At 39.3% G+C, this 17,627-nt stretch overlaps 1 protein-coding gene across 3 annotated transcripts; it reads right to left on the bottom strand.

Annotated features, from left to right (window-relative positions):
• Positions 1 to 3,564: 3,564 nt before the first annotated feature.
• On the bottom strand, positions 3,565 to 16,333 carry LOC121506515 (RNA-binding protein 5-like). Of its 3 annotated transcripts, none has more exons than XM_041782361.1 (25): positions 16,182 to 16,333; positions 15,901 to 15,943; positions 14,854 to 15,031; positions 14,595 to 14,753; positions 14,419 to 14,488; positions 13,930 to 14,003; positions 13,154 to 13,237; positions 12,852 to 12,912; positions 12,458 to 12,523; positions 12,196 to 12,356; positions 11,902 to 11,999; positions 11,674 to 11,761; positions 11,515 to 11,583; positions 10,416 to 10,482; positions 9,892 to 9,992; positions 9,646 to 9,802; positions 6,209 to 6,300; positions 5,568 to 5,747; positions 5,291 to 5,431; positions 5,115 to 5,201; positions 4,794 to 4,979; positions 4,615 to 4,689; positions 4,412 to 4,512; positions 4,170 to 4,299; positions 3,565 to 4,069 (listed from the first exon to the last, which is right to left on the bottom strand). In XM_041782361.1, exons 2-25 carry the CDS (start codon positions 15,915 to 15,917, stop codon positions 3,944 to 3,946), a joined length of 2,568 nt encoding a protein of 855 aa, XP_041638295.1. In that variant the 5' UTR covers positions 15,918 to 15,943; positions 16,182 to 16,333; the 3' UTR covers positions 3,565 to 3,943. The 3 variants fall into 3 exon arrangements, with proteins under 3 accessions (XP_041638295.1, XP_041638301.1, XP_041638308.1); XM_041782367.1 differs by having other exon boundaries at positions 5,115 to 5,198; XM_041782374.1 differs by having other exon boundaries at positions 9,646 to 9,784.
• Between the last annotated feature and the right edge of the window lie 1,294 nt (positions 16,334 to 17,627).

The following is a 17,627-nucleotide window of genomic DNA, read 5'->3' as shown; positions in this document are numbered from 1 at the left end:
CATCATTATCAATCTGTAGATCAGGCCATTCTTTGAGGAGCTGTCTAACAACTTTGGTTTCTCCAACTTTGTGTTTATACATCAGGTTGACATCGGTTTTCTTCAAGACTAAAACTGCTTATAGCTGGATCTGTGCTTTGGCTGGATCTAATATCTTTGATGGCAAGAGGTGGGATTGGCTGGGAAATACTGGTATCTGCAAGCAGTGAATCAGGGTTACAGGTGACTGCTGAGATCCAGCTGATTTCCCCTCTTTCAGCAATCTCAACAGCATTACAGATGGACTCAATGACCTCCCGCTGACAAGTCTCTGTGCACTCTCTTATTATTTCTTCAATGGTTTTAGGTCTGTGTGATAGGAAGTCTGCTTCCCTATTCGAAGTTCCGGGTCTGTACTTAAGAGTGAACCGGTAATCCGCTAACTCTGCCAACCACTAGTGTCCGGTTGCGTTGACTTTTGCTGTTTTTTTAACATATGTTAAAGGATTATTGTCACTGTAGACCGTAAAATGAGGCGCATGAAACAGATAGTCTCTGAATCGTTCTGTTACAGCCCATTTTAGAGCCAGGAATTCCAGTTTGCCAGAATGTAACTTGTAATTCTTCTTGGTTGCTGTTAATGTCCTGGATCCATATCCTATGGCCCTTAGGGTGCCACCTTGCCGCTGATACAAAACCGCACTCGAGCCCTCTTCTGAGGCATCAACATGGAGTACAAAGGGCTTTTCCAAGTCTGGGTATGTCATGACAGGTGGGTTTGTTAGCTGAGTTACAAGTTTACTCAGAACTTCTTGGCGCACTTCTGTCCATTGGTGAGGATGAGATGGTGGTAGCTGGGCAGCTTGAAGGCTGTTTGCTCCTTTTTGGGTCCTTCTTTCGTTCAGATGTTGGCTTTGTTAGAAGTTCATACAAAGGCTTGGCAGTTCTGGAGAAGTCTGGTAAATAGGGTCTATAATAACTGAGGAAGCCCGTAAGTTTCCTCACCTCTCTGACTTTGGTTGGCGTCTCATGTCTGAAGGCTTGGACCACCTCCACTTCCTTTAGGTTGATCTTGTACCCCCCCTGTGGAGATCACACGACCGATATAACATACCTCTCTTTGAAAAAGTCACATTTCTTTGGTCTTAACTTGATGCCACATTGTCATTATCGCTGCCTAACATTCTGAATGTGCTGCTCAAAGTCACTGCTGAACACCAGAACGTCATCTAAATATGGGACACAAACTTCGTCCCTCAGGTCTCCCAAACATCCCTCCATGTGACAATGAAATGCAGCTGGTGTGTTTGTGAGGCCAAACGGGATCCTGACCCATTCGTAGAGTCCCCATGGTGTGATGAACGCTGTACAGGCTCTGCTTTTCTCACTCATGAAGCCCTGATGATAGGCTTTTCCCTGGTCCAGCACAGTGAACCAGGAATTGCCCCCCAGGTTTTCCAGGATTTCTTGTATCCTTGAAATAGAATGACGGTCAGGCAACGTTTTTCCATTGAGCTGTCTATAGTCTATGCACAGGCGGAGACTCCCATCTTTCTTTCTCATGCACACCACTGGAGAGGAGTATGAAGAGTGGGATTTCTGGATCCACCCTCTATTTAGAAGATCTTGTATATGGGTTTTTACTTCTTGGTTGAGGTGTCGAGGAATTGCATTGTATGATTTCTGCACAGGAATATCAGCCTTAGGTGAATGTCCTTTGTAAAATCTTGGATACATTTTGTGTCCCAATCATCTTTGGTGAAAATATCACACTCCTCTCTGAGCATTTGTTTTACCTGATGTTGTTGGTCCACTGTCAGATGACTCAGGCCCACTGGTGGGTCTCAGGGCTCACCTTGTGGTTTGGTTTGGGATTCACCACTGCTGTTAGATGTCTGATAACACTTTGTCTTCTTTGTTTCTCATTTCAAGTGGATAAACTGCATCAACGCTATACAGCCAACCTAGTGTTGTACATCCACACAATGTTATGTCTCTATCCATCAAGTTTTCAACAGTCACAGTTATTTTTTCATTGTCTTCATCTGGAAGCTGAATCAGTTGTTCTCTGATTGTAAGTCCTGTGGGCCATGGTGCTTCCTGATTTGGCTCCAACAACACGTGACCCACCCAGCACTCTTTTATTCAGATGACCACATTGTACTGTCATGACTTTGGTTTTTTTTGGGATCATGACTGGTCGTCTGCCTAACCTGGCGGTGTGAGCACAACCTTCAGGCTTCTCTTTCCTCAGAACAGACAGGACAGCTTTGGCAGTTTTGCGACCCACTTTGAGTGCTGAGCTTAACTTTTGCACCATGTGGTCTGAGTTGGTGCTGTTTTCATACTTTTCTTGTTGAGCTAGCTCCTTAATAACATTGAAGCCAATGATGGGGCATTCAAAGTCACTACTAGCAACCAGAATTGGCACCAGTACAGGTTTGTCACTCATCTCAGCAACAGCATTTTTGGACAATGTGAACTCAATTCCCATCCATCCCTCATAAGAATGTCTGTTCCATTGGCTGCTGCGAGATCAAGCTCACCTCCCTTCTTCCAGTAGCTCCTTCACTGGTCTCACTTCAACATCTGGCAGGTACTTCTTTTACCAGTCTGAGCCCACAATTGACACCTGAGAACCAGTATCCCATAGCACTGTGGTATTCATACCATCTAACGATGCTCTAACTAGACTCTTATTTGCCAGTGATGGGTGCTTTAAGGCTGAATTGATCTGCATGCTCTTCAATGTCTTTGTTGTACATGGGGATTTCAATCTTGTTTGTGGTGGCTTTTGGTTTTATCTTACAACAGCCTGCTGCCCAATGCTGAGCTGCCACATTTGTAGCAATGACCACATTTTCCATCTTGATTTGACATCTGGCATTGCTGGCTACGTCGAGTGGGTGCTGCGCTGTGCTGCGATTGATATCTCTTGACGCGGCTCTTTTGCTCACTGATTAAGGGACCTGGGAGTCTGAGTAAGTAAGTCTTACTGATATTTGAACAGTAAGACCTTCGATAGCGTCAGATATAGCCTTTATACCTTGGTCCACCTTTTCCATCAGTGATCCAGTCTCGTTTCTGAGTTTTGTGTTGTTTCATATCGTTCAGCTTTGCTGGTGTGCTGCTCACCTGTAAACTTTCCTAGCTCTGCTCACTCACAGCTGCTACTTTTATTGTCCTGGTTTTGGAGGTAGTTACGAGCTTGGTTTTACATTCCTCTAAGCTGCCATGTGAGTGGGTAGTGGATGACCAAGTGCCCTTTTAGTATCCTTTGAGTGGAAAGTACATGACCAAGTGCCCATTTAAGTACCCTGTGAGTGGACAGTAGATGACAAAGTGCCCTTTTTAGGACCCACCCACCAAAAATAAAGGGGCAACTCCATCTGAAAGGATGAGCTACATAACCTGACAGAGTTTAATATGATAGAAGATTGTCCCTCTCCTGATAGCACGTTACTTCACCTCAAAGGCTGTGCAATAACACTGAACATAAATAGCTACCTCACCTGAAATAATAATAATAATGGTTGATTGAAAAATTGTTTGATCGAAGCAAAAAAAGGACAACATACACACAAATAAATAACGACTTTCATTTATTTTCTGTACAACAAAGGAATTTTCTGTATAAACTGTACATCCTTTTTCACACATTGAGACAAAAAACCTCATTAACAAAGAAGAAATACGTAAATCAAATTCACTGTGCCTATTTACAATTTATAAATAACACTGTTCACGATCTTAATATGCCATTACATATTTATCTGTTGTCTGTTTTAACCCTTATGGCAAAAGGGGCCATCATGTTCTTTAATTCTCTGTGTTCAAAGAATAGTCTTTCTATTGTTTCCATGCCAAATTACTTGTCAGTGTTTATGCAGAAGAACTGCACTCTAAAAAAGTAAATTATCTGCTGCAGAAAATGATGAAAAACTTAAGTGTAGAGTAAGATGACTCATTCCAATTCTGTGAATCGGGCAAACATGGCTTTGCGGACTGCGTCTTTGTATGTGTCTGAAGGAGAGAGGGTGTAGTTGGTGCCTTTTGTGCCGAGTCCAGCTCCTTTTGTTCTTAACTGGGCCTGAGAAGAAAAATAACTAACTTTAGTACTTTTTTAGGCATACAGGTGCTCCACATGTCCCTGGGTACTGCCAACACAGACATGCAACTGTTGTGCATACCTCAATCGGTGTAGTGATACCCTGCTGGTTACGACCAAGACCTTTACCCTCCTTCCAGCCCATGGCCTGCAGCATCTTGTTACCAATATTGTCACTGTTGAGGCCATCTTTAGTGGGCTGTTCATAGTTTCTACAGAAGAAAGAGAAGCTTTACATTAAACATCACATAAAAAAACAATGCAATACCTTGCAAAGCCTGAGGAAGCATTTAAGTGAAGAGATCAGTGGAATCAGATACTTACATTACTGGTGTTGGTTGGCTGAATTTCTTCTTTTTGGGAGCAGGAGGTTCAGGAATGCCGTACTTTTCTCTCCTTTCTGCTGCCCTGTCTCTATATTTCAACTGGAAATAAAGAAATAAAAACATTTTTTAGATAATCAAACACAATCCTTTATCAGGAGGATGAATATGATTTCACAACAACTTAAAGATTTTAAGCCAAACCTCAGTCTCTTTTCTCTCCAACTCTTCGAGCTCCGCTTCACTCATTTTGGTTCTGCGGAGAACCTCCAGATTTTTCTAGGAAGAACATGAGAATAGATGATTAGTGGCCATCTGATCTTCTTTACGGCTATGTCAGACTTCTATCATAAAAGGCCTGAAGACAGCATGTGCTGTGATACCTTGTGAAGGTCAGAAAGTTGCTGATGTCGAATTAGACCCTCCTTGTTGGGAAACTGCCTCCTACACAGCAGGCAGGCCAACTTAGTCCAGTCTGTCAGCTTGTCCTGGCCCCCATCACCCCTTTCAGGCTCTGCCCCACCCTCCTCAGGGTCACTGTCTCCGCTATAGGCTGCCACGAGGCCAAGCTGACCACACCATTGATAAACAAAGGCAGGTGAGCGTCACATGGTTAGCATTAAAATGTGTGTTTTTTTTTTTTAAGCAATAATCAATATCAAATTGCAAAGAAAATTCAGTTTCTTCAAGTGGTAAAGGCTTACCTTGGAAGAGTTGGCTGAGCTGGCTGCTGGCTCCTCCACAGGGCTCCTCAGCACCTCTGGTATGGGTCTGTCAAGACTTCCTGCCTGCTAAATAATAAATGACAGAAAGACATGTAACTTTCCTATTTATAGCATTTAAGACAGTGATAAGGATTGGGCAGATATTGAATCTCTACCTTCTTTTCAAACAGTATGTAACCAGCATCAGCAGCTGCTGCCTCTTTCCTTTCTTCCTGACTAATTGGCTGAAAGCTACTCTTAAAATTCTCTTTCTGCTTGTTGAGAGTTTTGGCCCACCGCTCCATGTCTTTAGCAATCTGAAAGAATCAAACAATTTTAGCATGAATTAAAGATGAATAAAGAATAGCAAAGTGAAAGGCTCATGCTACATTCAAAGGCAAAACTAAATGTTTCACAGCAGTAGATACAGAAATAGAATAAATGTCCACATACCTGCTGAGCAGTCTTGCTTTTAGGCTTTTCCTTTTTCTCTTTGCCTTCTTTAGGCTCTTTGCCACTTGTCGCGCTTGTGTTGTCGCTCTGTCCAGCAGCTGTGTCAGTTGGGGCAGGTACATAAGTCTGTTTCTCACTATCCCAGTAGAGGTACTGCTGAGTCTGAGAGTTGTAGTAATACTGGAAAAGCATTAAAATGGACATAATCAGAGAACTATAAACTTTAAAAACAGACTCACAATAACATGACAGAGTCTTTTGCACAAGCCGTGTCCAAAATCATCCATTACTCACTTTAAAGTGCACTATGTCCTTAATTTGCTGTTTTGTAGAGCCTTCTAAATTATAGACTATTCTTATTGATAAAGGCTCTAACCACCTCTGTTGGAGGGGGCTAAGTATAAAACTAAATATCTTGCAATTACTCATTATTGATCCCCTGATGGTGTTACTGCATGTCTAATTTGGAGATAGCAATGGTTATGAGGGTCTATCAAAAAGGGGCAAGTAGCGTTTAACAGTTACTTTTTAAATTGTGCCTGTGAGCTCAACACAGTCAATGACAAAATTTCTTCTTATATAGGGAGTGGTGTTTGAGCGTGTGATTTGGGACACAGCCAAGAGGCTCGTTTGCCACTTACATGAGTGTTTGGGTCGTAATAAAGCCCAGTTTGAGGGTCATAATAGTAGCCAGAGGACTCGTCATATTGATAGGTTGATGTGTCGGGAACACCTGTCAAAACAGAAAACATGACATTGATAATAACAGCAGTATTTTTTTCCTTCATCATGATGTATATATCAAGTTTCATTTAAGTTAAATCTGTGATCAGAAATTATTCTTCAAAATAAAAATTCTTAATGTTTACTTTAACTGAGTTATGGGTGCACCTGAAGAATACTTCATGCATCCTTTTCATTTACATAGTTTATGCTCACAGCTAACGACTCAACAAAGCTGAACAAAACCTGACATTCTCTACTAGAGGAAACTAAAAGGCAGATATCTCTTGAGGATACCAGTTTTAAGCTCTTCTATCTCAGCCTCCAGGGTTTCCTTTACATGTAATTGATCGTGGCACACCGCCACGCCAAAAAAAAAAGCCGCCATGCCTTCAGAATTATGATCTTTTTTTTTCCAGATGTTAAAATTGTAAATTATATGAATGGAGCCATATAAACATATAGTCTATATTTACATACCATAGTAAGAGTTTGAAACTGTGATCATGAAATGTGACACTTCTCTGCAAATAACTTAATTTTGAAAAACAAACACCGGAGTCTCAGCTTTCTGTCATCACACACACACGGCTGATAAACTTTACTTTCACTTAGTTTAGAACTTCCCTGATTATAATCCATGATTTGCGGTAAACTTGAGTAGATTTATTCATCATCAACCAGTGTCTCATGATGGGGATGAGATGCTAGCCATCATAAAATAGCTCGTTGTCGTAAAAACTTTGGCAGATCTTTAGTTCCGTTTGTTACAATACGAGCCTGGATAAAAATAATAGAGATGGACTGTCAGGCATTCATCTAATTTCATGAGGGAATCTTTAGGCACCTCACAATTCGATTACGATTCAGAGAGCTACGATTTGATTCTAAATCAATTATTGATGTATTTTGATGCATGTTTTTTTTTTAACAACATATCTTGTTCTCACTGTGTCCACTGACCTTTTTTTTTTTTAAACAATACATTTGTATAAAGACAATACATTTGTAGTTAAGAGAAAAAAGATAAATTTACTTCCATTATCCTTTATTAACCTAATGGAAGACTTGTGTAAACTGAAAAGTTATAATTGCAACAAAGGTTGATGCCTCCTTTCCTTGTAGCTTTACCTGAATTACAAACAAAAAATGTCCTCTTTTACAGACAAACAGCTGTAAGTCTATGTTTTGCTGTTATGTGCATAGAGCAATAAAACATTCAGACAAAACAAAAATACTTTACTATACCAAAACAAAAAATGCCAATTTATGGAAAACGATGCAATATAAAATTATGTAACAATATTTAACAATAGTGCTTTCAAACCTATGTTGTAATAACTAGCACTAGCTTAACAAAAGGCTGCCATTAGTCACAAATAAATAAGACTTTGGCCTGCAACAATTCTCTGAAAAAAGGACAAAAAAATAATGTTCTTCCAAAACAGTTTGTGAAGTTCATGGCTGCAGGAATTAAAAAAAAAAAAAACACAGCAAACGTTAAGCACATTTGCTGTGGGTGACTGAAGGGCAAATTTCTTGTGTAAGAACGAGCTGATCTAAACGTTCAGATGCAAGTGTGCTGCAGTACTTGTTTACTTACTCCTCAGCCCTTGCAGACGTCGGCTGTACAGCTCAGCTCTCATTCATTGCTCTTGTTTGGGGCATGTATGACATAAGCTGTCCACGCATCACGTGTTACTGCTATCCTACCCGCTTACATCAGCGATGCCATGGCCTGTTTTGGTTTTGTTGTAAAGCGTTGGGATGGCCGTACTCCAACATATGCAGCAGTGCTCGAAAGCCCTGGTTCTCCACGACTGAGTACGACGTAAATCCTAGTCAATAAATGTTGGATGGACTTGATGATTTGCTTCGCCTTTTCCGAGGAGGTTGGAAGCTTTGTTAGGATATGTTCGACCACTCTCTGGTTAGCAGAGGCACTTTTAGCAACAGCAGCTGGGGCGGTTTTCCCTCCTCCCCTGGGTCGAAGCGAACTATATGGCTTCTAATCTTTGTTGTGTTCCTGAAGTGTTTTTATTTGGTGTGACAGAGCTTACATACGGTGTAGCTCATGTCCAATTCAATTACATCGTTGATGTTTTAAGAAGCCGAGGTGCTACCAAACAGTAGATTTGAAACCACATGAAGCTGGTCTGACCTCCTGGTCACCCGTGCTTCTTTGTTATGTGCTCCCTTTAAAGTGCCTGTGTGAAAACGTGCTGCAAATAACAGTTTCGTCCTTTAAACGGCGCATAAAATTTAGATTATCGATTATTGGACAATGATGAATCGATTTAGAATCATCCACCTCCAAATCGCGATGCATCTAAGAATCAATTTTTTGTCCCTACTTTATAATCCATGATATTTGCCTCACTTTGTGTTCTAAATGTTTGCTAAAACAGGAGAAGAGAAGGAAAAACATGAGCTGCATTCACAGGGCGAGAGGAGCAGTTGTGTGTGTGTGTGTGACAGAGAGGAGAGATAGTTTGTGTGTCTGTCCGTGAGTGCGGGTCAGTCTGACAACAAGCCTTAACGAACTAACATTTGCTTGTTGAGTAAGTGAGTGTTAAATGTTTACAAGTTATAATAATATCAATAACTTTAACAGGCTTGACTGTGGCTCCTCTGGGATAAAATAATCGCAAGAGGACGTAATAAAAGCAGAATTCAACTAAGAAAATCTCATTCAAATCATATCCCCTGGTTGCCATTATGTGATTAAGATCATACTATAGTATGAAGTGTTCATGTATGTTTGTAAGGAGGGAGGCAAAGTAAAAGCATAAAAAATATTTTCACTTTGGAAATATTTTTTGTGTTTATTCTGAGGCATGTTCAAGTTTTTTAATTTAACAGAACTAAAAAAATGTCATTTTCTTTCAGTTTTAGGAATATAGACATTTAAACTCTAACATGATTTTGACAGCTTTGGAATATTCATGTTCAATTTTTTAATAAAGGGACCCCAATGGTTTTTTTATTTATAAAAACACAGAGTTTTAAGTTGTAATAGTATTAATTTTAAAAAATTATAGGCAAGGCACCCCCCCACAGTTTCAAAAAAATCCTGGAGGAAACCCTGGCTCCAGCAGCAACCTTAACTACATGACCCAATATATTTGATCATTAATATCAAACTATATTCATTGCCAGTTTCATGTGAATAAACCTGTTTAAATCAGTGTATGGCTTGTTGACTAAAAACAAATATCAGTATCCATCTTAAAGTGCAGGCTCAACTTGATCCAACACTATAGTGTAACAACTATGGATGTGACCTTAAGGCTTCCTTCTTTGTGTGCATCACACTTCAACAGCACAAGCTTTAAGGAATATTGTGTGCTCATACCAGTGCTGGCGTCAGCTGTCTGTTGTGAGGCTGCGAGTGTACCAGCAGTGGTAACCGTGGCAGCAGCTATGGAGGCAACTGGCATCGACACAGCTTCCATGCTTGACAGATGTCCCGTGTGGGGTTTCACCTCCAGTTGCTGGGCAAGTGGCAAAGCCTTTAATTTAATGTAATGGTTATTTGGAGAATGATAATATATTCAGTGAGTTGCAGGTCAATTGCAGAATGAATAAAAACATGTTTTACCTGAACAGCAGGTTGCACAATTATATGTGGTTGGTAGACCTGTGCACTCTGTGAGATGACCACCCCAGCTGCAGCTGGAACGATCTTCACACCTGGGGCCGCTGATAGACACACACACACACACCCACACACACACACACACACACACAAAACAAAACAACAACAAAAGCTCTGGTGAGTTACACTGTTTATGACGCAGAGGTCACTTTGAGCTTTTTAGGTCTTATGGGGATTTTTGACTTAACTACTACAGTATTCTAAAACCAGGAAGGTATAAGAATATACAGACTGTTTTTACTGCGGTTTTCGTAAGAAGAGTCATGTGATGTTGCAGTGCCCTGTCTTATCAACATCACAGGACTCTTATGACGAAGACTGCAGAAACTTAGCCATCAAAACAATGTAAGGTAACAAAACTAAACTCATCTGTCAATAAGAAAACAGGACACCCCAAAAAAAAAAAAAACACAATTAACAGGTAATAACTACATGAAAATCTATAAAGGTAGGAAAGCATCTCATACCTCCTAGAATCCCATTTCCCTGAGAGGTGCTGGCTGTTGCCCCTTGCTGGTAGTAGCTCTGGTAGTCCTATTGAAAAATAAACCAGTCAGTGAAACAATGATTTGATTGCTTTACATAAGTCAATTTTGTTCCTGATGAGTTACAGAAATCTGTATTTCTGACTCAACATTCACCACAGATCTGGTGATTTTATACCCTTTTGATACCAGTTTTTTGTCATTTAAAAAACTGTCTGCCAGTGTACACTACAATCATCACAACAGTACACTACAATGTGGAGCTGGGCAACAAATTGAATTTCCATTTCAGACAACTGCAGCTGGATAATTCAGATCAAACAATTACTCTGACACTCATTTAATTTTTTAAATAATATCTTACATATCATTGTTTAAGATATTTGTATTTTAACATATTTATTTTTAATTCTACATATCTGTCATAATAATAGTTATTATGATCAATGTCATTATCCAGCATTACTTCTATGATATGAAGAGCTGGTTTCTTCACTGCTATTGCCTCCACATCAAACTGCATGCAAGCCGACGTGGAGATAGTGACACTGACCAGGCTGGTGGTGCCACTTATCTAAGAAATTTTCTCCCCCTTATTTGGACACAATCCTGCATTTAAAGAATATGTTATTGGCTATTGTTCAATAAACTTAAAAGACTCCACAATTAAAGATGAGATGTGACTGGCAGAGGTAGGAAAAACAGAGATGCTGTAAATTGTAGACTTTGATGAATGCAATGGAAAAACAGAGAAAATTTTAATTATTTTTCTCTCCAGGGGACTCCACAAAAAAAGATTGTGTCTAACATACCAGAGCAACTTTTTGGTGTGGGTTTTAGAGTAATGGACTGCTATGATATAGACCACTGTTACATCCTTATAGCTTATCATTGCAACTGTAAGCTTGACAAAGTAGAATAAAATCAACATAAAATTTCCTTGATAAAAGTGTGCTAATGACTGCTGCTGCCACTAGATGTGGCCAGAGAGCAGTGTTTAGCTATTAAATATCCCAAAGAAGAATTATTAGAGACGATCCGCTCTCAAGTTAACTCTTACTGCTTCAGATCTTCTACTAACCTGAGACATGGGCGTGTAGCCCTCTTGCAGGTAGCTGTACTCTGACATTCCCTCTGAGCTCTGCTGTGGCTGTAAATGTAAAATATAGGTTATGAGCCTGCTCCATTTTCACTTGTACATGATATCTGTATGATGGGAGGTTTTACAAAAAATATTTACCTGACTTGAGGACCACTGGGCAGCAGCAATGGCTGTGCTAGCCACAGAGAAGGCACTGACACGATTGCCGTCAGGCAGTATAAGGTCCCTGAAGAAGAGGCACAGGGTGAGTTTTTGCACAAGATTTGGAGCTTTAACTCCCATGTGGCAGGTTTTCTCTTCTCTATAGGGAAATTTTCTTTAAAAAAAAAAAAAAAAAAAAAAAAAAAAAAAAAAAAAAAAACTCACTTTCTAGCACTCTTAGCATAATCCACTCCGATGGTTTTTCCATCTAGTTTAAGAGGCGGCTGAAGTCCTTGTAAGATGGTTAAAAGCTGGGAGGCCTCCTTAAAAAAACAAAACCAAAATAAACAGTAAGTCAGACACAGGAATTAATGTGGAGATACAACTGAAGACGAGAAGGTTTAAGACTGGAAATACTGAAAGATAAATAAAAGGGGGTTGACAGACATGAGGATGTTTTTATGTAGTGCATGTAGTACATCATGTTTGACTATCTTTGTATGTTTAACAAAGTCTTACCAGAGGAGAGGAGAGCTGTACAAAGGCAAAGCCTCTATTCTGGCCTGTCTGCTTGTCTTTGATGAGGCGAATGTTGTTAGATGAAAGATTGGCATATGGAGCCAGGGCTGTCATGATGGCTTCCACAGTGGTCAGAGGAGCAATATTTCGTAGGATGATTGCTGTACAAGGCAAACAATAAACAAATTTATAAAAAGAAAAAAAAAAAAAAACAAAAAAAAAGTAAAAGGAGCACTGCTGCCTAAAGAAATCTGGTTCTTACTGTCGCCATAGAAGTCTGCAGTTGGCTGAATTTCAGAAGCTCCAGGATTACTGCTCGTTTCATTTTCTGTTGAGAGAACAACAGAGACGTGAGAGGTGCATTAACATGACCCTCACAAAACCCGGAAAAAATGTATAATTGATGGCTATTGAATTTCTTTTCAGTACCAGTAAATAGCTTATATCACAGCCTACTTCATTCACTTCTTATGTCTACTGTGTTTTCTCCCCATTTTATGTCATCAGGTAATGTGAATTAGATTAATGTTGATTCCCATCTATGCACTTTTCCTATATCAGAGTAAAACAACACAACACAACACAAAAATTGTGTGTTGCATCCAAGCAGCCCGGATGTCTGCAGTCAGTGGCCTCTTGTTGATTTAACTACTTACCAGCTTTGGCTGCTCCACACCTGAAGCACTTCAGCCTCCTCCGGAAATTGTACAGGCCACACTGCAAGTAACCGTTCACATCATTTTTATTATACACCTACTTAACCCCTGAACAGAGCTGCCTCAGTAAACAGGCAATCTATATTGGTGCAGCATACCATACTTACCCAACATACAACCTAACCTTTACCGCTTATTCAACTTCAGTGTACAACAAATTATGCTGACAGGAATTAAAATACCTGAATGTATGTGTGAGGTGTTCAGTGGAAGCATGAAACCAAGACAGATGATTAACTTACAGTGTTGCACAGCCAATCTTCATATTTGTTTCTGGGGTGGCTGTAGTGCATGTCCACAGTTTTGCCTTGGATGGTCAGGCGTTTCTGCAAGAAGACAAAAAAAATTACTCAAAAATTCTGGAAGCTTTCATTTTTATCAACAGAACAAGCAGAGTTGGAAGGGAGAGATGGGGGAGAGGGACCCCCAACAGATAGCCTTTGTGTTAAAGACAAGACAGGCACATGATGTATATGTGAGCATGATGTATGGAGGGTATTTTTTAGGTGTTTGGGACCCGAGTGCCCAGACTGAGCTGGAGCAAAGTGTACAGTGTGACCCTAAGAGACATTTCTTTGAAAGCTGAACAAAACAAACAAACATAAAAAAAAAAAACCAAAACAAAACAATATTTTACATTTTCTAATGAGGGGTAAACTAAAAAGGGAAAGTCTGAGCTTGCATTCAGCCACTACGGTATCATGGATAATGCCTCTATCAGCAAGGTAAAGATGTGTTCATTATCTTAAATTCAAAATCCTTATGGAGATAACCTCACAATATATAAAATCTGCAGCTCTGATGCTATTTAGTAACATCTAACTATACAACATCATAGTTACAAAAATCTGAAATATGATCATACAAATCTTTTTTTGCTCACTGGCAAACACCTCGATGTTTTTCTTTAAGATCTGTGAGGTTTTCCACTTTACTTATTAGTTTCACTTTGGTTGCCTTTTAGGTTATTTTTTCAGATCCCCAAGATTAAAACTAGACTTGGCGATTGTGAAGCAACCTGATTGGTCTCCATCCATCGGGTAGCATCTTGCAAGTGATAAAAGTCCACGAAGGCGAAACCACGGCTTATACCTAGAGACAGCATTCAAATATAGACGGGAGGCGTGTTAGTTAAGAGTCCATGGGCATAGTATTCAAACTCTTCCACAAACTGCTTCACGACCCAGGCCCTGTTTGGTACAAAATGGGCCACTCCAAAGGAGTTTTACCATAGCAAACAATTCTGCTGAATTATTGAACCACACTTAATAACAAAGTGTGTCTGCAGACTGGTTTTCTTAAAACAGTTATTACTGTTCATACTTACCTATAAATGCACCACAACAGAGGGAATTTATAATCCCTAAATCACAGTTTTACATCCTATTCAAGTAACTTGATACAATTTTCTGGTAGCTGCTATGGGAAATGGGTCCTAATGGAAGCAGATTGGCCCTATGGTCAAAGACTGGGGGAGGCTGGGATCCGTCTGGTATCTGGTTCTCACCTGTTTTCTTCTTCATCAGCCTGACATCCACCGGCTGAGGCCCCTCTAATTGGTCAATGGCAAAACAAATCTAAAAATCAGAGAGAAGATGGGACGATAATTAAAATCCTGTTAGAGCATTTCATCAGACAGAATGGGTGAGGAACAGAATTACAATCAAATTAAAATAAGCTTACATCATCCTCTGTGACATGTGGCGACAGCCCCCAGAGCATGATAGTCTTGCTCTTCTTCTCCTCCCCAGGCTCTCTTCTGTAGTCTTGCTCTGGGTAGTCACCATCTGAATGATAACCATCTTCTGACCGATCACTGTTACGGCGTTTTCTTTCTCGTTGCTTCAAGAAAAGTAGTTGAGTACATCAGTTTGTAGGTATAATCACTCACACATCGATTTTACTTATGAATTGACAAGTAATTTATTATAGGTATAACTACCTCTGGACTGTCTCTTGAACCTCGTCGTTCTCCTTCAAAGCGATCACTACGTCTCTCTTCACCCCAGCGGCGCATGCTGTGATCACGCTCCTGGTCCCGCTCACGCCTCTCACGCCATTCAGATTCATCACGCGGCTGCTCTGAGCCATACCTACCGCTGCGTTCTGTACGACTAATCCTATTGAGGAAGACAATTAAAGCCAAAGTCAGAATTCAGCATTTTGCTTACTAACTGTATCAATGTCTTAATGTTGTTATGATTCTAAGGTAAACAAGTTTACTTTCATAATGTCAAACAAAATGCATACACTCAGACAAAAAAAAAAAAAAATTAAATTATAAAAACAATTCTCTCAGACAAAGGCATTGTTTCAACTGTAGCAATCCAAAATTTACACTTAATTACTCAGATCTATCTAGCATTATTACTTCTGGCTAAAACATATATTAAAACATTAATGAAAACAATACACGTTTTTAACACTGTATGTTCTTGGTTTACTTGCATAAAAAGACCACCTAACATGATATACCTTTTAATGTGCTTTTTGTTGTTAAATTCATGAGACACAGTTACAGATGTTACCAATGTTGCAATTAAGCCATTAAGTATTAAAGTCAATAATGATGTTTATTTAGTTTGCCGGTAGTCTTAACGAGCTGCCTGTCTTGTAGCTGGCATTCTTGATCCTTCGTATAATGTTGGATACTTGAGTTACTTTGCATCTTCCAAACTTACTGCTGTCTTTAAGCAGATGTGTACCTTTCTTAATGTCATCATTGTCTTGCTATAGTTTTGGCACTATCTCGTTAGTAATATAGTTTTTCCAAGATTATATGTAGGTTGTGCATTTTGCATTGCAAAAAGACATATCGCACAGCATTTTAAAGACATTCAATGCACAACTATCCAAATACGGCTGAATTATTAAATAAAAGTAGTACTTTACGACTGTCGTCCCCATTGATAATGAAAAAAAAAACGAGCTAGCCACTCCTACAGCGGATAATGGCGCTAACCTAACATTGGCGCTAGACGTTACTCACCTTTTATCGGCTCCCATTTCTCCTGACCGGACACAAACGACTTCTGCAAAACACAAAGGTTCAGATTTTAAATTGTATATATGTACTTATTAGTTTGACATAATTACAAAATACGCACCGGTAACGTAAACACTTCGTCAAAATGGTTAAAATTAGCTCAAGAACCATAACATCGACTGGGTCTAACGTCGACAAACCGACATGACTAACAACTAAACGTATAGCGCAAATGGACAGCTATGATGTCGTTTAATTCTTCGGTGTTATTGCCAGTTACTCACCTGAATAGTTTAATTACAGTGTTATTGCCCACTAGAAGTTTTTCAAAATAGTAAATGAAAAATTGTTCGACGGAATATTCATCTCACGTCCAAGGACTTTTCACAACACTACGACGAGACCTTCTTCGTCCCAAGATGCAATGGTGAAGAACCCGATGCATTGTGGGAGATGGGTTAATTGTTCCCCGATGTTGCCTCACAGGCAAACTAATCTTGCCGGCTCTTTGTCTCGTTGGCTGTCAAAAAGGTTTTTGTTATTGAAAATACGTAAACTTATGGGCCACATTAAAGAAGGGTGGGAGTTGGGTTTAGCCGAAATCGATGATTTTTAGTATTGCCTGTTTGTAAATGTTCGTGAAGGGGGCGTACATGACCATAATTTGGTAATGTAAGCAGAGATTGACACAGTGCCTGAAAGACGAAACTCAGGGAAAATGTCACCTTTTCTCGATTCGGCCATTTTACTGTGGTAATTAAACCCATGGATATAATACAGCCCTAGTTGTAATATATGACGTTTTCTTAACATTAGTGATTTAAATAGCATTGATTGATTGATTTGAAAATTCTCATAGTACAGTGCAACCCACTGTCGACTCAACAAAATTACTATAACGCCCATGCCTGAATTTGTGCTTCTGTCTTATTTCAGTTCCTCTTTCTGGTTTCACATTAGCTATTGATCCTTTACTGTCAGGAGCACACAAATAATAACACTAGAAGTAAGAGATGGTGGCAACCGTTATCAAACGCAATTCCCAGACTCTTACCAACATAATTTGAACAAATACATATAGAATATAACTGGGTAATCTGAAGTAATCTCACTGTGCAGGGAACATTATGCAGTAAAGTATGTCAAATTGCTTTGGTTTTGTAAAACCAAAATGAGGGGCTAATTTCTTTTGATTGAATGACTTTTAAGAATACACGTCCTATGGTAAGGCAAATTATTTTTAAAAAATTAACCCATTTCAGTGCAGTATGCCTACTGCAAGATAGCTTTTAAAATGTTCTCTCATTTGCATTTTATGTCATATTAGTATACATTTAATGGTGTTCCTGAGTCAATGACAGTGTACCACTAATCTATCTCTACAGTTGCATTCTTTATTATAACTGAATAAACAAGAAAAAAAAAAAAAAACTACAAAGCAGTCTCTTCAAAAATTAAAATGCCTTTATTTGGCATGGCATTATTTCCTTTTGACCTAAGAGACACACTTTGATGCATTTCAGCGTCAAGATGGCTAGTTTTTTCTTGTTTCATCCAGCCATGAATCCCTTTTTCAAACAGCACCTCAAACAAACTTTTCATTGAGTTCATAAAGCATTCCTTTATATAGCTTTTTTAAATTCATTATCATTGGTCAGTTAATTTTTATCTTAGTAGCCATTTCTGTCACAAGTTTTTAATTTACCTGTAAAATGTATTGTGTAATATAT

The sequence above is a fragment of the Cheilinus undulatus genome, linkage group 3, assembly GCF_018320785.1.
Source record: "Cheilinus undulatus linkage group 3, ASM1832078v1, whole genome shotgun sequence".
Classification (NCBI taxonomy): Eukaryota; Metazoa; Chordata; class Actinopteri; order Labriformes; family Labridae; genus Cheilinus; species Cheilinus undulatus.
The sequence above is the reverse complement of the archived record's forward strand: the minus strand, read 5'-3'. Positions and strand labels throughout refer to the sequence as shown.